This window comes from Pinus tabuliformis, chromosome 2_2 (genome assembly GCF_031772625.1).
Source record: "Pinus tabuliformis cultivar Carrire ecotype Pingquan chromosome 2_2, CPIR1, whole genome shotgun sequence".
In the NCBI taxonomy this organism is placed as follows: Eukaryota; Viridiplantae; Streptophyta; class Pinopsida; order Pinales; family Pinaceae; genus Pinus; species Pinus tabuliformis.
The window spans coordinates 877,279,751-877,305,797 of record NC_142300.1 but is presented as its reverse complement, the minus strand read 5'-3'; the positions used below and the strand labels follow the sequence as shown (position 1 = coordinate 877,305,797).

Below are 26,047 nucleotides of genomic sequence, written 5' to 3'. Positions count from 1 at the left end.
CGCTTTGCCATAGACCCCGATTTTGCTTAGAAAAAATTACGAGTTTTGGTCTTTGAGAATGAAGACATTCCAGCAAGGTCAAGAGTGTTGGGATACACTTCAGACTCCCTATGTAGAGCCAACCCAAGAAACATTGGCCGCCATGTCCAATAATCAAGTGAATGCAGCTACTGAACTCAAAGAGGAAGAACACAGAGCCAAACATTGGATACAAAACTCAATCAATGACTCTATTTTTGATAAGATAATTGGCGCATCCACAACACATGAAGCTTGGGAAATCTTGAAATTTGTGTATCAAGGTAATGATACATTGAAGACAGTGAAGTTACCGACATTGAGATCACAATTCGAAACCCTAAGGATGACTCACACAAAAAATGTGGATCAGTTCATGACTAGAGTCGTCGGAATAGTCAATGAGATCAAGCTCATCGGTGAAACCATTTCAGATCAAAAAATTGTTCAAAAATCCCTTACAACTTTTCCCAAGAAATATAACATGATTGTATGTTCAGCAATTCTAGAATCCAAAGATTTTACAACTTTCTCGGTAGAAAAGTTATCTCGATCACTTCTGGCACACGAAACTAGACTCAACTTGGTAGAAGATTCCATGGAACAAGCTTTCAAAGCACATCTCTCTTTTGGCAGAGATAGAGGCAGAGGATATAAGGGTGGCAACAAGCAAGGTAGAGGCCAAAGAAGAGGCAGATCAGAACATCATCATGCAGCAGAGTAGTGGAGACCTCCACAAAACCAAACTCAGAGAAGTAGACCATGGAGCAAATCTAATGCCTAATGCTATTACTGCAAGAAATTTGGGCATTATGAACATGAATCTAGAAAGAAACAGTCAAATCAGCAAAGAGGCAATGTCCATCTCTCGAACAATGAAGGAGAATTCTCTTAAATAATGTTTCTTTCCTGTCATCTTTCTGAAGACACTCACAACAAGGCTCTTTGGTTGTTGGACAATGGCTGCAACAATCATATGACAAGTAACAAAAATTTTCTTTGTTATCTTGATGCTTCCATAACATCATCAATTACTCTCGGAGATCGTTCTTGCATTAAAGTTGAAGGAAAAGGTATAGTCCCTATTCTTACTAAACATAATCAACAAAAGTATATTCTTGATGTTTATTATGTTCCAAATCTAAAGCATAACCTCATTAGTGTAGGACGATTGATGGAACATGGTTATGATGTAATATTTCAAGGGAAAATTTTTTATATCTATGACAAACCTCCCAATAGAAGATTGATAACAAAGGTTGAAAAAACCAAGAATAGGATGATTCCTTTCTCTTAGAAGTCGAAATATCTCACAGTCTCTAGTCCACAATGTGTCAAGAATAGATGAATCTCAACTATAGCATTCTAGATATGGCCATAAACTCTCAACAAACTTCAAAAACAACCAATCATCATTGGTCTCCCTACTATGAATGAAAAATATTGTGATTGTGAAATTTTTGTTATGTACAAGCATAAAAAGGATGGCTTTCCTGCATCCTCCTATACAGAAAAAGAGCCTTTAGATCTTGTTCATATAGATTTATGTGGTCTAATGCAGACACAGTCCATTGGCGATAGTCTTTATTTTATAACATTCATTGATGATTATAGCAGGAAGTCATGGTTGTATTTTCTCAAAAATAAATCACATACATTCTCAAGTTTCAAAGAATTCAAAGAAGAAGCAAAAAAGAAAAGTTGCAAGCCATTGAAAGTACTGAGATATGATAGAGGAGGAGAGTACAGCTCCAATGACTTCAAATATTTTTGTCAACAACAAGGAACCATAATGTAGAATACAACAATATATACTCCACAACAGAATGGAGTAGCAGAAAGGAAAAATCAACGAATCATGAACATGGGAAGATGTATGCTTCGTGAGAGGAAATTTTCAAATAAATATTGGGTTGAAGCATTTCGACAACAGTGTATGTTCTCAACAGATCTCCAACAAACAGTCTTTAAGATACAATACCTCAAGAAGCATGGGATGGTAAAAAGTTAAATGTATCTCACTTTAGAATTTTTGGATTAGTAGCATTTCCACATGTTCATGAGCAACTAAGAAAGAAACTTGGTGATAGGAGTGAAATATGTATTTTCATAGGCTATAGTGAGAAGTAAAAGGCCTACAAACTTTATCATCCAGATACCAAGAAGTTTTTTTTAAGTAGAGATGTAAAAAGTTTTGAAAATAAATCTTGGTCTGATCAAGTTGATGAAGCATCAAATCAGTCTTTTTATCCACCACAGCCACCAAGATTTCAGGTTGAACAAGATCCATACCATTCTAAAAATGGTACATATTCAAGTAGTCAATCCATCACTAATTCAAAATCTTCATAAGACAATTAGAAAACAATAAGCATCAGAGAAATATATGAGTAGGAGCATGAGTTTGACCAACATAATATGTTTTCATTTATTTCATCTCAACCAACTCATTTTGAAGAAGCAGTTAAAGAAAAGCATTAGGTAGATTCAATGAACTAAGAAATTGTTGCCATAGAAAAGAATTAGATTTGGGAATTAGCTCATCTCCCAAAAGAAAAAACTAGAATTGGTGTAACATGGGTATATAAGACCAAGATGAATGAAAAAGGGTAGATTGAGAAACATAAGGCAAGGATGGTTGCCAATGGATTCTCACAATAGTTTGGTGTGGATTATGGTGAAACCTTTTTCTAGTAGCGAGATTAGATACTGTCAGAACCATTTTGTCCATGACAACTCAACATAAATGGAAAGTTTATCAACTTGATGTAAAATATTCCTTTCGAAATGGCATATTGCAGGAAGACGTTTATGTAAAGTAGCCTCCTCGCTTTGAAGTTTCAGGACATGAGCATAAGGTATAAAGATTGAATAAATATTTGTATGGTTTGAAACAAGCTCCAAGACCTTGGTACAGTTGCATTGACACCTATCTCATCAAAAGTGGTTTTTGCAGAAGCAATCATGAGCGAACTTTGTATACCAAAATGCATGAAGGTAAAATTATTATTGTATTCCTTTATGTGGATGATCTTCTTTATATAGGAAACATGATGTTAGAAGATTTAAAAGTAGTAATGCAAATAAAGTTTGATATGATAGATCTAGGAGTCATGAAATATTCTTAGCCATTAAAATTCACCAATCTGCTAATGGAATTTTTGTTGGTCAAAAAAATAATGCCATTGATATCATCCAAAAGTTCAGAATGACCAATTGAAAACCTACAGATACACCAATTTCTCAAGGCACAAAACTGAGCAAAGAAGATGTAGCACCACCAGTTGATTCCACAATGTATAAAAGTCTAGTTGGTAGTTTGTTGTATCTAACTGCAACTAGACCTGACATTATGTTTGCACCAAGTTTTGTATCCAGGTTTATGAAGTCACCTAATATTACTCATTGGAAGGTTTCAAAAAGGATATTAAGGTATATTTTAGCGACAATAGAATATGGTTTTTTGTATACTCATTCTGAAAACTGTTCACTTTTAGGTTATAGAGACAACAATTATGCAGGGGGTTATTGTAAAATACTTTCAGGTTATGTTTTTCACCTTGGAACCAATATGATTCCATGGGCATCCAAGAAACAGTCAATCGTTTCAATATCCTCTGCAGAGGAAGAATATGTAGCAACAAATTCAACAGCTTGTTAAGCTGTGTCGTTGAGAAGATTATTGAAAGATATTTCAAATATTTAGAAGGAGCCAACTCCAATTTATTTATCAAAAAAACATTCTTTCCATAAAAATAGAAAGCACATTGACACCCGTTTTCATTTCATCTCTGAGCTTGTCAATGATAGAGACATAGTACTTTTCTTTTGTGGTTTCAGAGATAAACTAGCATATGTTTTCACAAATCCATTGGGAAATAATGTATTTTAGTTTGAAAGAGAACAATTAGGCATTGTAAGTGTCCCTAAATGTAACAGTTGAGATTATGAGGGGATGTTGAGATATTAATCTCACTATCGGTTAGGTGTCATCTCATTTGATTTTGTTGTCTACTAGGTGTCATAGACAGTTCATTTTTACTTAGGTTCTACTGCATAGCCGTCGAATTCTACTTTAGTAATTTATTATTGATGTTTACAATGTAATCTATTTAACCATTTTGAATATTGAGAATAGATATCTCTACTCCGCATTTTTTCTCATTCTTTCTCACAAAATATAGCTATTTGTTTGAATTGTGTTTCTAAAATGTCTAAAATAGAACTTGTGTGTCATAGCCTTTTGGGAGTTGGACCATGAAATTGTAGGCATTGGAAGATTTTTCTGCAAGAATGAACTCTTCCATAGTGGCATCATCATTTCCAAATGAAATATTGTCACAAATGGAAGTGGCGAATAGAGAGGTATCTTGACTAACCAGATTGATTTGGCTAAGCATCCATTTTAGTTTCAGGCCTTTCCATGCAGAGGAACATCCACGTTAAGTGTATCATAGAACCATTCTAATAATGAAATGGATATCGATTTCCGAGATACACTACTGCCCACTAAATCAATCATTTTGGGTGTAGGAATAGTGAGACAAAAATTGTTAAATATCATTCTATTTGGTCTGCATGGATATGCAAATTGAATGCTCTAAAATTCGACTTCCCCAGAGACTTGTTCCAATAGTTTTCCTTTCTTGACCTGTGATTCTATGTATAGTACTCTGTCAATCATATTAAATATATGAATATAAGTAATGTCTACATCAAAAAATAACTTCAGATTTGGAAGTGCGCTAGCCAGAGACTTGAGTTTGGGAGCAATTGTTACACCGTTCAACAAAGCAATAGATGAGGGGTGAATAAAATTACAATAACCAAATAAATATGAGTAAATGTATTGAGACTTACAGTCCACCCAACATTATCTAGTAGCCTACACCAAAAATATTTCCCCAAATCGCATTGTTATTCATCAACAACCTGCTTCCATATGATGAAATGAATGTCCACAAGACAAAGCTCATTGATCCATTTCCACCTTTGAAAATCTCGTTTACGAGCCCTTGCTTAAGCCCAAGTTTTACTGTTGCTTCAAATACATATGAAAATTTTACCATAGCCTTTGTTTCAACAAAAGAATAAATGGTTGTAATAGAAGAAATCACTTTCTCTACAATTATACGATGTGAATTATATTATGTGTGCTTATTTTCGCTATCATTATCAAAGTTCAACCATAAAGTACTCCTACTAGAATTGGTAAACTGGCTAAGGGTAATGTCACCAACGCCAACTTCCATGGAAAATATAATCTCGTCGCAAATGAAATTTGACAAATGATTGAAGAAATTGGTAAACCTAAAACTCTCCCATACGAGATAAATTAGAATCCATCTAGCTATAACTATGTATGGATCCTATTGTGAGAAATCAATTCTTATATTTCAAAAGGAAAGTCCTCGGTAAGAATGAACTTGTTATCAATTTCAACTTCAACTACTATTTTGTTTGAGCATTATAGATCAACCCCTTATATTTTTATCTTCTCAGATACAAAATTTCAATTGAGTTTGTTATTTTGAGCATAATAGATCAACCCCTTATAATTTTATCTTCTCAGATACAAAGTTTTATTGAGTTTGTTATTTTCCTTTATTAATGATTCTTCTATTATAAGATCAAGAATAGAATTATACTTCTCATCATACTTATTAGAGGAATGAAAATGATATCTAGGTGGATTCATTATGTGCATGATAACATTCAATATTCATGAACCTAATGTTGGTCTATGAGATCCCTAAAGACCTATACCTAAAGTTCTAATTAACGGAAAGATAGAACTACTCATAGTGCATTCTGTCCAAATAGAAATGTCTTTCCCCCCTTCCCTCCATATGAATAGAAGTGGGTGAACGAAATTGATTTTGGTTCCTGCATAGGAATGAAGAGTATAATATATTGAGGATCATATGATCTATTTGGCCACTATATATTGTTATTTTTAGTAATTTCAACAATCAAGTATTTTGGGTAACTGGCCAAGTAACTGAAATGGCCAAAGTGATAAGAATCCCTGCCAAATAGGTATGATGGAAAGTCCATCAATTCCCAATCTCCAATGAAAATAATTATGATTTATCAAGTTAAACTCTTTGTTCTTTCAATTGGATCAATGAATTATCAAATTAGAAATTGAATTGGAAATGGTAATGGATGGAATGTACATGTAATGCAAAGGAGTTACAGTAAACAAAAACCTAAAGTATACCATCAAATTAGATCATTCCCTCCTTCTATGGGTGGCAAATAATGGGATTGAGGAACCTGCAAATATAAGGAACCCATAGATACAGGGAAACCAACAAATATTGTTGGTCGATCCAAGGTAATTTCGTCATTATTCACTCATTATAGAAGATACTTTCCATCTATCTATAAAAACATATACTTGATCCAAGATATCAAACATGGGTTTTTATCATTGGAGGAAAAAAGAAAGAAAAAATATGAGATGGATTTAACAATTTTTATTGTGCATTTAATCAGTAATCTAGACCCATATTTCATGTTGTCTCGTGCCATAAATAAACACGCACACTCCATAAATTTGTGGGACAAGAAGATTCACATTGCTTATAACCTGCAAAGTCTTCTATTCTTGAAGCATAAGGAATTTGACTAGCTCTACATCCTTCCCAAGGTATCATTTCCAATACATATGTGGGAAAATATCATACGCATTGGGCACAACCAATACATGTATCATAAATTTTGACCAAATGTGCCATTGATTCTCCATTAGTTAGTAAAAAGATTCAACTTGATAAGAGAATACAACCAAATATTGTAATACATGCCCAATAAACATGGCTAATAATGGGATATTATGAATATAAAATGAACCAATAATTGTAATCCCAATTATATTTAAAATCGATATGTATTTCGTCAATGGGACAAAGATATTTTTATCATTTTTATCCCTTGACATCACCCCAAATATGGTCCAATAATGACACATAATTTTCATAATGAGTTTGATATGGATCAATCACATTTTTGATCGACCGTAATACTATAGAGATTTTGATAGACTCTAGTCATATAGAATAGATATATCTTCTAAGATATAATTTCTTTTGGATAGGAATAGATATACAGATTTATATGATGCCTTATCATCATTTCAACAAATTAAATTCATCAATAAAAAATTATCATATGATACAATGCCATTAGTTGATAAAATAATTGTTTCAGCAGCTACAACAACTCTAACAAAGATCACTAATATGTCCCCACACCATCTATATTCTAAGATAATCATAATATGCTACTAGATTTGGATCGAACGTATGTAGTGTTATTGAAACATAATTTCTCTAACCATGTTTTGACTTGTAACACAAATACATAATGAAGAAATCATGTTGAACTCGAATAAGTGTATGCTCGAGAATAATAGATCAACCCCTTATACCATTATCTTCTCACATACAAAAGTTCTATTGAGTTTGTTATTTTCCATTATCTAAAGATTCTTTTATTATAAGATCAAGAATAGAATTACACTTCTCATCATACTTATTACAGGGAAAACAAATATATCCATGTGGATTCATTATGTGAATGATAATTTCCAATATTCTAACACCTAGACGAGATATATTATAATTGATATAGCTATAACTATATATGGACACTAACTCGGCTAATTGAATTTTTAAGAATGAATAAACTATCCTTAGAAATCAATCCTTTGAGTTCAAAAGGAACTCCTCGGCAAATAATGAAATTGGTATCTATTGGTACTTCAACCACTGTTTTGCAATGGTGGATGCAGATGGAATTGGAAATTTTCACTGAGGGCATCCTATATGATGAGGGTGTCACTATAAATATTATTAACCACCTCAGCAATATGTGTGTGGTTAGTACCAAAAAATATGACATATTGTTTGAGAACAACTCTCAAGTACAATATAAGCAACAAAGATGCTTTTCTTTCCCTCTTCTTTGTCCAATAGAAACCCGAGGAGAAATAATGTCCAACAAATTCCTCAACATCAAACCCTTATGAAATTGTAGCTAAACATGCATATCTTGGATCTAGCTAGAAAACAATGAACAAAACTTGAAATAAAGAAGAAAGAAAATCGATAGAGAAAAGAATTAATTGATTCTATTCATGAACATAAAAGAAAATGATAAGAGAATACAACTCAATGAAATATATTCCATACGGTTGAACTAATATTATAGTGAGTCTAGTATTGAATCGAGTGAAATGTAAATATGCACTAAAGAAAATTGAGGCATAGCCCTAGTTAAATAGCCATGCAGTCATCGGTTAACTATCTCATTCAAGTGGAGATAGTCCTAGTTAATTGTACTACAATTAAGTGTATGTTGTATCCAATAATCCTTTTGAAGCAGTAATAGAGATAACAAAATGAAAGGGTCATGACAAGAATACATGTAAAGTATCCATTTTACAATGCATCTAAGTTACATAGAATAACTACAACAAGAGGAGAGAGGGAAAACCACATGGGAACAAAACCCTGTGTCGAAATACATTACAAAAAAAGAAATACAATTGTTAGGTAGTTATGTCCTTCATCCCAAGGTGGTTTGTGGAAAGTGAAACATGTGTTTAGTTAAAGTCTTTGTGAAGATGTCAGAAGTCTATTCAGAACTAGGACAATATAGTGGGTCGATGACTCCATCATGTACATGTGGATCTCAATGTGCTTTTCTTGTTATCGTTGCATTGGATCTCTAAAAAAAATAAGTGTTATTTGATTGTCGTAACAGATGAGATTCAAACTATCATATATGATATGAATTTTAGTGATGAAGTTATACAAGAAAATGACATGAATGGAAATGTTGATTGGACCTTTTTATTTGGCCCTTGCCTATGATAAATAATTGTAGATTACTTTTTGTTGGACCAACAAATGGGGTAAGAACCGAAATTTAGAACATATCCCGAAGTGGACTTGTGATAAATGTTATCTCCAACCCAATATGAATCAGTGTGGCCAATGAAGTCCGAAGTACATCTTGATACATAATTAATCCCATATCTGAAGGTTCCTTGGACATAATGATTCAATCAACCAATGGCATATGCTTTCCATCCTAAAGGTGTACCCAAAATAAGAAAGGTGTAGTTGCTAACTTGCAGTCGGTTATGTGAAAGTGAATTAAGAGATCTCTCCCATACTTGGATTGAGAAATTTTGATTCTTGAATCATTATAGTTGATTTATAATTCAAGGAAGAAGTGTAACATACCCATATTTTTCATGTAAAACCTATCATGAAAGGTGGTTTTAACTATAGCAATGGTTGAGGATAAACTACCTGTGATTAGTAGATCATCTACATAGAGCACCATGAGCAACATAGAGTCGATTGTTCATAGCATATAAACATTTAGATCATGTTTACATTGAATGAAATATTGCGAGAGTAAATATGAAGCCATTGAGATTTACATTGAATGATTTAAATTATTATTTACATTGAATTGATATTTACATTGAACGAAATCTTGAGAGAGTAAATATGAATCCATTTTAGAATACCATTCATTAGGTTCCTTCTTGAGGCCATATAAAGACTTCTTGAGACAACAAACTAGACATGAATTACTTCCATATCTTTGTGTCTCCTCCATGTTAGTTTAATCTTTGAGATCACTATGAAGAAATTCATTTTTCACATCCACGTGGTGAACCTCTCACCTTATTGCTTCTATAATGGCAAGAGTTAATCAAATTGAGTCCATCTTGACCATAGGAACAAAGGTTTCATCTCAATTGATGCCAGGAACCTACTAAGAGATTTTGGCCATCCACTGTGCCTTATATCTAATCACAAGTCCATCCACTTCTTTCTTTTTCCTATAGACCCACTTTCATTTGATAATCTTATGATCTAAAGGAAGTGGAACCAAGTCCCAAGTTTGGTTCTTAATGTGGGAGTTATACTCATCCTACATAGTTTCTTCCCATAAATGATTCCAAACGACTTCTTCATATGTTTAAGGGTAAAATGCTAGAACCATGTGGAAATTAATGGGCATAACTACTTCTATAATTGTTGGTGAAATATGTGCTTCTTCAAATTGAGATCTTGCAGTAGGATCATCTAAGAGATGACTCATGAGGCACCACTTATGTGTCGAACGTGGTACGGAATCAAAATCTTCATGCATGATCATGATATTCTAAATCAACTTCATAACTTAGATACAAAATCTAATGTAAATGATAGGACACATCATCTCTTAGATCTACTCTAGGAGGAAGCACATAAGTTTATGCATATTGTTTCTTATATGCATGTGGGGGACTTTCATTAAAGAATACACTCCTTTCAATGAAGACCCTTTTTGTTGAAATATACAGTAGTTTGTATCCCTTTGCACCATCTAGATAACAAAAGAAGATGCACTATTCACTTTGAAGCTCCAAAGCTTTCCTCTTTTATGATGGAATGTGAACCCATGCATGAGATTTAAAAGTGTGGAAGTGTGTAACTTCTAGTTGCATGGCACTCCATGCTTAAAAAGTTTTTTTTCCTTTTTTTGTATCATATTTGGGAGGATATTTCTTTTATATATATTAAGGAATTTGATTCCCTCAACCCACAATTTGGAAGGAAGGGACCTTGTATAAAACATGCATTTCATCACTTCTTTCAGGGACATGTTCTTCCTCTCAACTACCTCATTCTATTGTAGAGTGTAAGGAACTATCTGTTCCAACTACATTCTTGCTTCATCACAAAGATGTTACACATCCTTGTTGACATACTCCCCCCATTATCTATATGTATTATCTTGATCATGTTTCTAGGCTACTTTTCTTCCTGCACTTTGAAAATCTTCAAATGCTCAAATGCTTTATATTGAGTTTGAGAAAGTACACCCATTTTTTCTCATGCAATCATCTATGAATGTGAGTACATATATGCATTTTCCTATGAAATGATCTAGAAGTGGCCCCATAATATCACTGTGAACAAGCTCCAAGGGAGAGGAGGCCCTCCATGCATTTCCCTTCCCAAACATTTCTTTTGGATGCTTTCCAAGATCACACTCTTCACAAACTCCATTAGAAATTTTTATGGTAGGTAGGCCTTTCATCATACCCTATTTTATAAGTTGGTGCATGTATTTGAAATTTAAGTGTCCAAACATTTGATTCCAAATCCTAATTTCATCATTTTCATGCATAAATAGTAAAGTGGAATTTGATTGAGGAACAAATTCAGAAAAAGTGTATAGACAATACTCACAATTTCCCTTGCCAATACAATTTTGGAGTTATCTTTCATGTCATACTTGCTAACCAAATATGGGGTGAATTCAACTCTCCTTCTGGTGCTGGTATTTGTCATTTGATACATAGAGAGAAGATTTACTAAAATCTTTGAAATTTGAAAGACACTCTGAAAATGTCCATCACCAAGATCTACCCTCCCTTGTCTAATTACCTATAGTAGAGAATCATCTCCCATGAGAGTAGGAGGACCAAAATATGGTTTTAAATATGAGAGAGCATATTTTGTGGTTTCCATGTGATGTGAAGCTCTAGAATCTATGATCCATGCATAAGGAGAAGAATGACTCAATTATTACATGCGCACCCCTTCTAATTTTAGGTGCTCTTTTTTCCCTACTTCTTCTTAGAACTCTCTTGAATGTAGTCACCAAGGTCATTTTGTTGAATATTCTACATGATGAGATTGATTGTATTCTTCACACATGATTATTCTGGATTGTAATAGCTGCATTTTTATTGCCCCATTCTTTCCCTTCTTTTCCTTCAAGCTGGTAGATTCATTTGGATGTATTGGATTGCCTCCATTTCTTGGATTGATTTATTTTTCCTTTCCTTTTCCTTTTGATTATTGATTGGATTTCAAGTTGGCCTCACCTCATTCATGCATGGAGAGTGCATGGGATTTCAAACATTTCAATGTGCCCGTATTTATTACTTTATCTTGCTCATGTATCAAGGACTAAACGAAAGCATCAAATGTCGGCATCTTCCAGGTTGATCGTGCTGCAATCCCGACTGTGTGAATAATGGAGACAAATTTAACATACTCTAGACCTAGTTTTGACAATATGGAAAGAGTTAATTTTCTTTCTTTCTTGGATTTGTTGATTCCACATTCTTTCAACTAGACTAACAAGGCTTGGAACATTTTGAATAAATATTTAATGTTTTCAAAACTACTTGGATCTAATGAGTTGAGCTATTTTTCAAGGATGCGACACTACATCTCATCGCTTCCCAAAGAGTTTCTCCAAAGAGGTCCAAACATGATTTTGAGTCATGCATGCTTCAACATCAAATAATTATTTTATAGAAATTGAAAGAATAAGAGATTGAAGGCCTCGTCCATACGGTTCAAATATTTTGATTTTTCAATCGCAAAATTTAGCACAATCTTTATTTCCATGCATATTTGACAAAAATCTCTACTTATGAGCTCAAGTAGAATATTTTTATTTCATTTTAAATATTTATATGGCATGGGAATTGCGGAAGGTGGAAACTTCATTGTTTCTAATAGCTCATGATAATTGTGGAAGGTGGAAACTCCAATCTTTCCAATAGCTCCAATCTTTAGTACATGCAAATAGATTTTTTATGCTCCTTCTTCCTATATCCTGTGGGCTTTGATACCATGTGAAATTGTAGGTAAACCAGACAAGTTGGATCTAGATAGAAAACAATGAACAAAACTTGCAAGGAAAAAAAGAAAGAAAACTAATAGAGAAAATAATTAATAAATTTTATTCATGCACAATTTTTTTTTGATGAGAGAACACAATTAGATGAAATATATTCTATATGGATGAACTAATATAGTAATTATTCTTGTAGTGAATGTAAAGAGATGTGAACATGAAGTAAAGAAAACTAACACATAGTCCTAGTCAATTTACCATACAATCTTTAGTTAACTATCTGATGCAAGTGGAGATAGTCCTAGTTAATTGAAGTCAAATTAAGTGTATGTTATCTCCAATAACCCCTCACAATTTATATTGTTAAAGTATAAATAGGGAAAGTGGCTTGAGAATACCTAAAAATGCAACAATCCATACTCCAACTGCCAAAAATAAAAGGGGAACTATTTGTTGCATCATGAGCACACAACATTTTCAAACTTTAATTCAATAAAGTGAAATGACTATATAAAGCTCAGAAATAACTTAACAAAAGTAACAATATAAAACTCAGAATTTAATTATTTGTGAATGTATTACTTTTTTTTATTGAATTGACAAAACCAACATAGTCCAAATCTAGATTTAAAGTATCATATCCAAGACTCTTTATTAATTTGCTCAGCATGATCAAGGCACTGACACCACCTAGAGATCTATCAGTAATGGAACCAAGGTTCCCAACACCATCATGAAAACATATGTGTAATCATCATATCTAAAAATCATCCATGTTGGCATGTTGTTTCCTTTTGAGTGATTCGTTTTCCTCACCCACTATGTATTAACAACGCCAACTTTCAACCCAATGATAGATATGGGGATGATATTAAGCTTCTTGACAGATTGAATCCTACTAATTGTATGAACTTGTGAATTATTTATAGTTTCACTTTGTTAATACAAAGATTAATATTCTCATTAATTTTTTAATATAATTCTCATGATTTTATATGTTTCTATATGACTTAAATGTGATTGTGTTGAATCTCGTGGTGGGTTGATGGTGATTCCATTATAACTACATAGAAGGTTGCTTACTTGGGATATTTCTTCATGTTTTTATCATTTAAAATTTCAAGATGATAAGTCATTGGGAAAAATTGAGCCCATCTTGCACAATGGAATTTGGAAACAATTTAGAGATGTATGTCATGTATGTCATGAATATACATTTATGGAAATTTATACATATAAAATATACTATTCATAAATAAAATTCAATTATTAAGATGTAGGTTTTGCTTCCTTTGCTGTATTCATAATTCTTTTTCTTTATAGCGATGATATTATTTTTTTGGGAGAAGTCATTACGATCTTTGGAAACAATTCAGAATCCTCCAAAAGCTTTGGTCCAAGATGGCTGTGACTATTAAAACTGACAAAACCAAAGTCATGATAATTAAATCCAAAAAAATAATGTATGATACTCTCATATATGATAACAACTATTTGAAGGAAGATTCATCCAAATGTCTTGGAAATGACACCTATCACAAGCTTAAATGGAATTATACCACTAAGAGAATAATAAATGGAGGATGAAAAACTTATTATAAGTTTAAAAACAATTATACGTGAGGAGATCTTTGAACATGAAAAAGAAAACACTCATTATTGAGTCTCTTGTCACTCTTAGTATTTTATATGGATGTGAAGTCTGGGGTTGTAGTATCTCCAAAGAATCACAAATAATATTGAACAAATCCAAAAACAATTTAAAAACTACAAAATCAAGATTAAAGAAATTACTCCATACACCATCCTTCTAATTGAAACAATCATTACCCCCATTTAAAGCACGGCTATGACTAAGTATGTTATGTATAATAAGAAGTTATACAACATGGAAGCCAAGAGGTTTCTTACATTTCACTCGATGGAAGATGGTATAAAGATAACATTAAAAAAATTATTACCTCAAAATTTAAGGAGAAATTGTTGGGCCATAAAGGGTGAGAGAAAAAAAATAAATTTAGATACTAATGAAAGTGGAGAAGTAAGAAAGTGAAATGATGGTTTCAAACCAATGGTTTAGGTATCCCATGGTATTTGGAAAAGTAAACTAAAAAGGAAAAATTGATTATTTGATTAATGAATTGATGTGATCATTTTAATCAACATGTATTTTCACTAAGTGTTGTGATAACATATAAAGGGAGAGAGCATTGAAAGGCATGCATGCGTGAGAAAAAACAAAGCAATTTCCAGATTGAACAAGTCATCTTGGTATTTTCATTATAAATTTATTTTGTGTTACTTCAAATGGTGAAAAATTGATCATATGGAGGAGATATTGATGGAAAATTTGATTTAAGAAGTTTACTATACCTTCAAAGATATAATTTGTGGGAGTTAGGGTTTGTGATTGGTTATGAAATGTGCATCAAATGAGTCATCTTAGGATTTTTCTATAAATGATCTAATGGGATGTTCCAAATTGCAAAATTTTGAGGAGATGGAGGCAAGATCTCTAGATTCATGTGATCAATATTTTATATATTGGTTCTTTATACTTTCTGAGATATACCCTATGGAACTTAGTGTTCCTGAATGCTCCCAAAATTAGTCTCAGACATGTTTGTTTAGCGTTTTCACTATAACTTATTTTATAATATGTTTAAGATTGTGACATTTTGAGTAAGAGGGATTAAAATTTCATACATTTGTTAGTTGTCGTTTCTAATATATGTCCATTATGTCCTATATGTCCTTGAATCAAAGGCAAGTGAGATAATGGAAATTGAATCGGAAGGCAAGTAAGATAATGGAAATTGAATCGGAAGGCAAGTGAGATAATGGAAATTGGCCTAGCTTTCTATGCCATTAATGTTATCTTGTTTATTTTTTTATTTACAAAAATGTTAACTAAAACAAAAGAAAGTATATACATTTTGATACAAATTTCAGCGAGAAAAAAGGTATGTACAAAAGAGATAAAATGCAACAGTAATTAAATAAATATATTAACAAAAAAAAGATAAATTTATGAGTGAACTTATGAAAACACCATGTTAGCTAGTAGAACATAAAGGTATGTATCAAACTGAAAATTATAACTCAAATGTACTTGCAATTTTTAACATAAAGTGTTCATAAATACAAGTACAAATTTCAGAAAAGTATTCACTATAAAATGGCTCAAAAAGGTTGGTTTTATTAATGAAAAGTTGAGTACATCTGGCTATTCAGCCAATTCCTGTGAGAATTGTTAACTAAAACATGATTAAAAAATAGAGAGTAAATAAGAGTTATTTATGTAATCATAAATGTTATAACTATGAATGATCCTCTAACAATATATGTGGGAATGCTTGTCTCAATAAATAAATAAAAATCCACACATAGAGTAGTTATTAAAAATACAAAAGATCAACTCAAATAAAAATTAATATTTATTATGGAATCCCAAACTGAAAAAATATTTTATTTATTTTCTCTTTTTTACCGTTTCTTTATTATTCTTTAGCAATGTTTAGTTTACAATATGTGTGAATATGCTCACACTATCTAGTCCTTTTTCAATTAGAATTTTAATTTTATCTAAAAATTAAATAAATGAATGAGAAACAATACCATTAAAAGCTCAAGTTTACAAATTTTTTTTAAATAACTTCATAGATATTTCTCTATAACTTGTAATCTCTATTATAAAATAATCAATACACCCTTCATTTTATTTTTATTAAAAATTAATAATAAATAATGTAAATAAAAAAATACATCGATTTTAAATACGAATAAGCAAGACTGTGTACATAATATTAAAAGGGGTACATTTCTCCCCTTATAGAACATATACTGAAAGGTGATATTTTAGCATACAATTTTTCGTGAAAGTAGCTTCGTTAGACAACGCGTCTTCAAAGCTAATGTAATCGGGGAATCTTAGCTGGACGCAATTTACATGTATTAGAAAATTGATACTTTAAATCGTTACGACAAGGGATATATTTTTCAATATGTTTGAGATTCCTGCGACAAGACACCAGATTTCGACAGGTGAGACTTTCTTTGGAAAGAAAAAGTACTCGGGATGACAGGCAAGAGGCCGATTAGGAATTTGTTGGTGACTACTTCGAACACAGTTGGGCTTGAAATGACAGCCCTACCTTGTAACGTATATAAAACGATGTTGTAAATTTTACGCAAGTATTTTTTGGTGAGTTTTGTTGTAAATTTGGTAGCTATATGTGGAAATTACAAATTTGAGTTCAAACGCTTTAGGATTTCTATGGTGCTGAATCTACACTAAGAAATGCATTTTACAATTAAACATCACAATCAAATTGAAAATCTAAAACCGATCAATTATCTTCTTGTAAATTACATTTGGCATGCATTTATTCATTTAAAAACAAGCTATATATAGAGAGACTGATGTTGTTGTCCCACAACCTTCTCTAGAAAATGGTAACTCACGAGACGTTTGCATCCTCGAACCAGAAACATGAATAGACCTCAACCCGTTGCCTAACATTTCATGGTCAGAACATAGGTTTCTTAGAATTTGAATATGATTGCCTAGTGCTGTTGCTGCAGCTTAACAAGACCAAAATATGCACCGCCTTCACCTTTGGTCATGAGATGGGTGTGACTTCCCTGCTCGACAACGCTCCCTTTCTCAATAACTGCTATGCACTCTGCATTCCGAATTGAGGCCAATCGATGAGCTACAATTACAGTCGTTCGTCCCACCGTCACTCGATCTAATGCCTCCTGAACCACCATCTCCGAATGAGCATCCAATGCACTGGTTGCCTCGTCCAAAAGCAAGATGCTTGGATTCTTTATAATTGCCCTTGCTATCGCTATTCTTTGTTTCTGGCCCCCAGACAACTGCGTTCCCCTGTTCCCTGCGTTGGTTTCATATCCATCCTTCAAGCACCTGCAGTATATATTCACAATTCACACCATTCATTAATAACACTTAAAGAGAAAAGTTTACAAGTGAAATTATAGTTAACGAGTTTAGTTCAGCCAACTTACGAAATGAATTCATGGGCATTGGCAGCCTTGGCAGCATCTATTATCTCCGCCTCAGTTGCGTTCTCTTTACCATAGGCAATGTTCTCCCGGATGCTCCCAGCAAACAGAGTTGGCTCCTGCCCTACAAGAGCTATGTGTTCTCTCAAAGACCGCAAATTGAAGCTCCTGATATCTCGCCCATCAACGAGTACCGTCCCTTTCAGTGGATCGTAGAATCTTTCTATCAGTCCAATGATGGTGGACTTACCACACCCACTCTTTCCAACTAGTGCCATGCTGCTCCCTGCATTGATTTTCAGAAAAAAGTTTCTCAAGATCATGGCATTTGGCCGCGCTGGATAAGCAAAGTCCACATCTTTCAGCTCTATAGCGCCCTGGACTTTCTGAGGGTTAACCCCATCATGGTCATCTGGGTTTATAAGGCTCTTTCTATCCAGAATTTCAAACACAGACGTGACCGCATCAGAACCCTTGGCCAGGTCCGAAGTCATACTTCCAGCATCAGCTATCATTCGACCCAATCTTCCAAAAATAAAATGGTTCAGCAAAAAACCATGGAAATTGATAACCCTCTGGGCCATAAGCCTTCCTCCATACCAAAACTCGAAAGGCCAATAGCATATTTCCAGAAACTTAGAAGTTCCCAGGGCCAATCCTGCATACCATGACTGCTTATTCATCTCTCTGCGTGGGCCTGCTTGTGTGGTGTCAAAAATGTTAATAATTTTCTGTTGAGAGCAAAAGGCTGCTATGGTTTTATGATGCGTGACACATTCAAAGGCTGCTTGGCTGCCTTGATTCTGCGCTTTAATAGACTTACCCGAAACACTTTTAAGGAGGACGTTTCTAGTGTAGAAACAAAGCACCATCAGCGGCTGCACAGCGATCAAGACAATAGCAAGTCTCCAGGCTACCAACATTCCTAGAGTCACAGTTATAATTACTCCAGAGAGACACTCCACTAGAAGAGAAACACGATCCCCTACCAAGGATCTTACCTGCATACAAATAGGCCTTTCACAATGTTAAATGATTGACAAGTACTAGATTTGTTGGAGATAGATAAAAATGTTGAAAACAAATCTAATGGAAATTAGATATTTACCACATTAGCTTCCTTGGCCAGCTTTGAGCAAACAGCTCCACTGGAATTTTGGTCTAGATCGAACCAGCCAACTTCGAATGTAAGAATTTTTGAAAGCATTCTTTGGCGGATCCTTTTTGCTAGAAACTCACCCACCACTGCGAAGTTATAATGTTGAACCAAATTCACTGCAAAAACATGCACTGCTAGGGCTATAAAAAGAACGCAATAAATTCCTACTTTAGATTTGATCTTGTCCTTGTCTTTGAGAAAGAGCGCAGAAATCATGCTTGCCACAGTGACGGAATAAGCTATTTGAGTTGCTGCATATCCAAAGGCTCCTACACAGCCCATGAGAGTTTGCTTCCATTCTGGAGCATTCAATGCAAGCAACCTGAGAAATGAAGCTCTGGACTCTCCCTTAACTCTTAGATCTTCTTCTTGTTCCATGTCGGATATGCAATTATCAAATTGATTTGAAGTAGCTGGTGATCTGCTTGAAGTAGCTGGGGATTTGGTTATTTCTGATGACATTGAAGAGTTTGATGCACCGTTAGTATCATGGGACGGTGCCTTCTGCTGTAGTTGCAATAACGCTGTATATGCCCCATCTGGTTTACAAATCAGTTCATGGTGTGCACCAAATTCAACGACTTCACCTTTTTGCATTACCGCAATCTTATGAGCTCCCTGAACAGTGGAAAGACGATGAGCCACAACCACCGTAGTGCGCCCAATAGAAGCTGTACCAAGAGCGTCCTGAACAATCTTCTCTGATTCTGCGTCTAGGGCACTGGTAGCCTCGTCCAAAAGCAAAATGGAGGGGTTTTTCAGCATAGCTCTAGCTATGGCTATTCTCTGCTTTTGCCCTCCTGACATTTGCACTCCACTTTCTCCTACCTGTATTAGGAAAGATCAGAAAATGAAGTTTAGGGCATCCTTATCTTTATTCCAGATTTGTAGATTTTTGGAATATACAAAAAATTAACTTAGCACTTCAATCCATTCTGATTAATGAAATTCCAGAATATTCCAAAATTCTACAATCCACTTAAATTAAACTATTTTTCGGTAACAAAATATAACTATTCCTTTGAATTGTGTTTCTAAAATTTCTGAAAGAGCACCTGTGTGTCATAGCCTTTTGGGAGTTGGCTAATGAAATTGTGGGCATTGGAAGCTTTTGCAGCACGAATGATTTCATCCATAGTTGCATCATCCTTTCCAAACAAAATATTCTCTCGAATGGAAGTGGCGAACAGAGCAGGTTCTTGACTAACTAGCCCAATTTGGCTACGCAGCCATTTCAGTTGCAGACCTTTGATATTCTCTCCATCCAGAAGAACCTCTCCTTTAAGTGGATCGTAGAACCGTTCTAATAATGAAATGGCTGTCGATTTTCCAGATCCACTGCCACCCACTAAAGCCACTGTTTCCCGTGCAGAAATAGTGAGACAAAAATTTTGAAATATCATGCTATCTGGTCTGGATGGATACGCAAATTGAACGTTCCGAAATTCAATCTCCCCAGAGACCTTTTCCAATACTTTTCCTTTCACATCCTCTGAATCTATCTCTGGTACTCTGTCAATCATCTTAAATATACGAATAGCAGCAACGCCTGCCTCGGAAAAGTACTTGAGATTTGGAAGCCCGCTAGCCAGAGACCTGAGTTTGAGAACAATTGTTATGTTTTCAGGTAAGGAATAAATGAGGAGCAAATAAAATTACAATAACTAAAGAAATATGAGTAAATGTATTAAGACTTACAGTCCACCGAGGATTATGCAGTAGCCTACACCAAAAATCTTCCCACCACTCACATCGTGATTCATCACCAATCTGCTTCCATACCATGAAATGAATGCCCACAAGACAAAACTTACTGATCCGTTGCCACCTATGGCAATCCCTTTTGCCAGCCCTTGTTTAAGCCCAAGTTTCACTGTTGCATCAAGTGCAGATGAAAAATTTGCCATAGCCTTTGCTTCTCCAACGAAAGAATAGACTGTTCGAATAGAAGAAACGGCTTGCTCCGCAATTATATTACACCGACTATACTCTGTGTGCATCTTTTTCGCTATCCTTATCAGCGTTCGACCGTAAAGAAGTCCTGCTACGATTAGTAAACTTGCTAGGGGTAGTGTCACCAGCGCCAATTTCCATGACAAATATAAACTGGCCGCATAGCAGGCAATGAAATTTGACAAATTCATGATGAAATTCGGAACCTGAAAACCCTCCCAAAAGACATATATTAGAATCCACCCACCTATAACTATCTATGAACACTATCTCAGTTAAGATACTTTCTAAAACGGAATAGCCTATCCTGAGAGATCAATGATTTGTGACTGTAAACCCTTCATAGCAAAATTCTCAAATGTATGATTTGTGACTGCAACCCCTTCACAACAAAATTGTGAAATATTTTTATATTTTACAATCGTAACTAGCCAACTCTTATAGCAATAGCTAATATTTATATTTTGTTAGTGTGGGCGCTTATTTCTTGATACTTATCAAGATGCACAAGGATGTCTCGAATAAAACTGGAAACTACATAAAAACTACGACATCTTATTATACCAGTCACTCAATTATTTCATATAAATTTGGGAGAGCAATCTGATCCTTGATCCTTGTGACATTAAAATGGCATTGTTTAATGCGCAAACAAATGTCTTCAATCAAATTTGCATAATACTCAAAAGATGTTACTAATAAAATTTAAAATTATAAAAACAATAAACTTTTTTTATACTAACCACTCAATTATACCAAAAAAATAAACAAATTTATCATCAATTGCAACTAAAACCACTATCACAATTGGCAATGTCCAAAAGATATCCCCAATAAAATTTAAAATTCTATAAAAACTGAAAACCCTAACATCCCATGATACCCACCACTTAATTATCTTATAAAAATAAATAAATTTATCTATCTGTTACAACTTAAACAACTAAAATATGGATGCAGCAGGAGTCAGACCTTTTCACTGAGGGCATCCTGTATGACGAGGGTGTCGTTGTAAACACTGTTGACGACCTCAGCAATATGTGTGCGGCTGGTATCGTAAAATGCAACGTCCTGTCTGAGAACAGCTCTCAAGTAAATTTTGCGCAGCAGAGACGCTTGTCTTTCTCCCGTCCTTGTCCAGCAGAAACCCTCTGAAAAATGTTCAATAAATTGCTCAGCATTAAACCCTCCTATACATCATATCGTTAAAGAATAAACAAAGTAAATAGCTTGAAAGTACCTAGAAATGCTGCAATCCATACCCCAGCTGCCAAATACAGAAAGGGCACTATTTGCTGCATCAAAACGACACAGTATCAATGAACCGAACTGATAATATAAAACTCAGAAATAAATTAACAAAATTAACAATAAAAAACTCAGAATTAAAATTTCTGCAAAGGTTTTACCTTGTTGATTGAATTCACGAAATCACCATGGTCCAGATCCGGAGAATCAGATCCGAGACTATTTATTAGTCGGCTCAGGATGATCAAGACGCCAGCGCCGCCCAGAGATCCGTCAGCAATAGAACCCAAGGTGCCAAACAGCATCATCAAAACATCTGCACAATCGGCATACCTGAAAATCATCCATATTGGCATGTTGTTGCCTTTTCAGTTATTCGATCTCCTCACTTACGCCTCTGTATTAACACAACCAGCTATCAGCCCAACGACAGAAATTGGGATGATATTAAGCTTCTTGACAGTTTGAATCTACCGATTGTGTGCAACAATCACTTATTTATACTATCACTCCCTTAATACAGAGACTGATTGATCTTCTCCTTCAATTTTGAATATAATTCTCGTGATATTATAAGTTTGTGTCCAAGTTAAATGTGATTGTTGTGAATTTCATGGTGGGGGAGACGGTGAGATTTTAACTACCGAAATTCCTGGTTGCTTGTGATATTTCTTCATGTTTTTATCGTTTTAAAGTTCAACGGTATACACGTGATTCGAAAAAATTGAGAGCATCTCGCACAGTGCTATGTGACTTGAAACAATCTAGACACTACAAAGTCATCACTTTACATTCATAAAAATTTACAATAATTTAAAATATATAAGTTATAAATAAATTTAATGAATTTATTTTATTTTTATTGAATCCATTTATATATTATTTTATATATTAATAAGTTAAAAGATATGCAAATTATATTGGTTGATACTGATTGATATAGTACTAACTCTTTTTCATTATGGTGATGATATTATTTTGAAGAGAAATGATTAGGAAGAATCTTTCAACATCTGTGGGTTTAGATGATAAGTATGAGTATCAATATTAAGAAGTTAATATAATTAAATTTAAAAATGATTATATATGATATTTTCATATATGATAATAATTAGTTGGAAGGTGACGTTTTAGAAATTTCTTGTTAGTGACGTTCATGGCAATATCAATTGAAATTATTACATTAGGAAAAGGATAAATGGAGGATGGAAAGTTTAATGTGGGTTTGAAAACAATTATAAGTCAATAAATGCTTAAATATGGCATAAAGAGAAATCATTTTTGAGACTCTTGTCACTACTCTTATTTTATATGGATCTGAGGTTTGGGGTTGTAATATTTCCATAGAGTCATGAAGGAGGATTGAACACCTTCAAAAGAAATATATAACCTACAATCTCAAGAGTAAAGGAAATACTCCTTATCCTATCCTTTTGATTGAAACAAGTCTTTCTGCCATTGAAAACATGACTAGCACTAGGTAACTTATTATACAACATGGAAGCCAAGAGGTTCCTTAAAATTGCTTCTAACTCTAGCCAAAACTCCCACCTTTTTCTCTAGGGACGCTTAGGCTAGACCATTGGGGGATGAAGAAGGAGATCACTTTAATACTAGAACAACTATATAAATTAAATCGCTAGAAGATACTTATATATATTAATTCATAATAAGGATAAATAATACTTACTACATGATACTTTCCATGTTGCTAAAATTAAAAATAGTAAACAAAATAACTAAATTTTAAATTTATTATAAATTATTATTAATAATAAATAATATAAATAATTAATAAAAATTAAAAAACATGGAACAAGATCCTTAACAATGGAGATTTAACCCACTTTATACTGGATATTTCAACGTATTAATACACTTTGTTAAATACCATGGGCTATTTGCACGGATCATTAATACCACCTGCCTAGAAAGTAGTAAGTCACATTATATTAGACTTGTTCATATGACAAGTAATTAAAAGGGAAAAAATTGTATAACTATTTTGGGGACAAATCTCAACCTTTAATTGTGTACACTACTATCAATGTTCTATGCCTCATTTCTAAGTACACCTTATTTGCCTAACTAAAAATATTATTAGTTCAAAGTTTAAGGATAAATTCTGGGGTGATAAAGAGTTAGAGGGAAAAGCGAAACTAAGATATTATGAGGAGGTGATAAATAGGAATCTTGAAAAGAAATATATCTCTCTTTTGATTAGAGTTAAAAGGAAAATGAATATTTCTAATATCAGAACAAATTCTAATGAGATTTATACTAAACTAGACATTGGTTACTTTGCAAAATACCATAGTAAGAAATGTGTCACCTTTGCAATGCTATGAGGGTGAAAGATCAAAAATACTTCCTCTTACATTGTCCATCTTATAGTCACATTCTATCTATTTTTCAAATATTTGTTACACTATCAACTTTCATCACCTTTGAAGACTTCTCAGATTTTTTTATTTTTTTTAGAAATAAAATGCTAAAAAAATCCTTCTTAAGCTCGATTGAACCATATTTAGGTCTTAGAGGACATTAATCATCATCTTCTTTATTGGGTCAAGAAGCACCCTCCTTCCCAATATGGAAGATGTTGTAAAGTTATATTATGTAAACATTTTGACTCCCTAAAATTACATAACAATAAGCATAAAAATAAAATACAATTAAAAAGAAATTACAATTAGAAATAACATTAAAATAAAACTAAAATAAAATAAAATAAAATAGTTAAACTAGTTTAGATTCATCTTAATTTTGGATTTAAGCATTTTAATTTTAAATCTATGCAAATCTCTTTTAGAGTGAAAAAAAATTGATTCCTTTTAAGGTTTGCTAGATCTAGAGTTAAGATAAATCTAAATAAATATATAAAATAAAATTTCAATCTTAAACTTATAAAAAAAAAAGTTTAAAACCTGTATATTTTTATTATTTATATTTAAAAAAATATTAAATATTTGTAAATTAAATCAAGTTGTGAAAATCACTGTGTTTCAAAATTACCAATTCACTGAATATCATGAGAAAAAAATATGATAGATTTTTTTATTATCATATATATTCTTTTATTTATATAAATTTTTATTTTTATTTTTGTTAGAAACGATTTTAAACTCGACGGTTTTGAAAAATTGAATATACAGTTCTTTTGTTAGGATTTTAAAATATATATTTTAAATATCTCCCATATATTAATAAAAAATATTTAATAAATTAATGTGCCATATATAAATATAGGCCTAAATATATAGAAATTTCCCAAAATTTTATAGTCATAAAAGTAAAAATCTCGATTTTAGGTATTCGAAACTTTCTAATGGGGAGAAAGCGAAAATCAAAATGTATATATGATGTAAATGTAGAATAGTAAAAATGGGATACTTGGGATGTCTGTAAAGGAAAAACGATGTTCGAAAGATTATGTAGATAAAAACACAGCCATAATTGTCTTCTTGTAATTAGTGAAATTATATATATATATAAGTTCTTGTAATTAGTAAAATTATATATATATAAATAAAAGAGACGAGGGGATAATCTACTAAAAGTTGATAGGTGAGGAAATGATTTATTATGTGTATAATAACTAGCATAATAATAACAATAAAAAAATTACAAATTCATAATTTTCAATAAATTTGTGATAACATTTTTTAGTTTGAGAAAATTTCGAAAATGTTTTATGGCTATGAGGATTTTCTATTTTTGAATGTTTTAATTTTGTTAGGGTCTATCTTAACACCTTTATGAGATACAATATGATCCAAATATTCCACCTCATATATTCCAAATAAACATTTGGAGGTATTTGCATATAATTTTTTCTTTTCCAATAGTTTGAGTACCCTGTCAACATGTTGAACATACTCATTCCATGACTTGTTGTAGATTAGTATATCATCAAAAAATATACTCATTCCATGACTTGTTGTAGATTAGTATATCATCAAAAAATAC

At 33.0% G+C, this 26,047-nt stretch overlaps 1 protein-coding gene across 1 annotated transcript; it reads right to left on the bottom strand.

Annotated features, from left to right (window-relative positions):
- Nucleotides 1-17,043: 17,043 nt before the first annotated feature.
- On the bottom strand, nt 17,044-22,654 carry LOC149195796 (putative multidrug resistance protein). The gene is made up of 8 exons (XM_089408819.1): nt 22,240-22,654; nt 22,071-22,125; nt 21,803-21,981; nt 20,576-21,036; nt 19,933-20,473; nt 18,827-19,705; nt 17,722-18,719; nt 17,044-17,620 (listed from the first exon to the last, which is right to left on the bottom strand). The coding sequence occupies exons 1-8, from the start codon at nt 22,432-22,434 to the stop codon at nt 17,257-17,259; spliced, it is 3,672 nt and encodes a 1,223-aa protein (XP_089264945.1). The 5' UTR covers nt 22,435-22,654; the 3' UTR covers nt 17,044-17,256.
- Nucleotides 22,655-26,047: the final 3,393 nt, after the last annotated feature.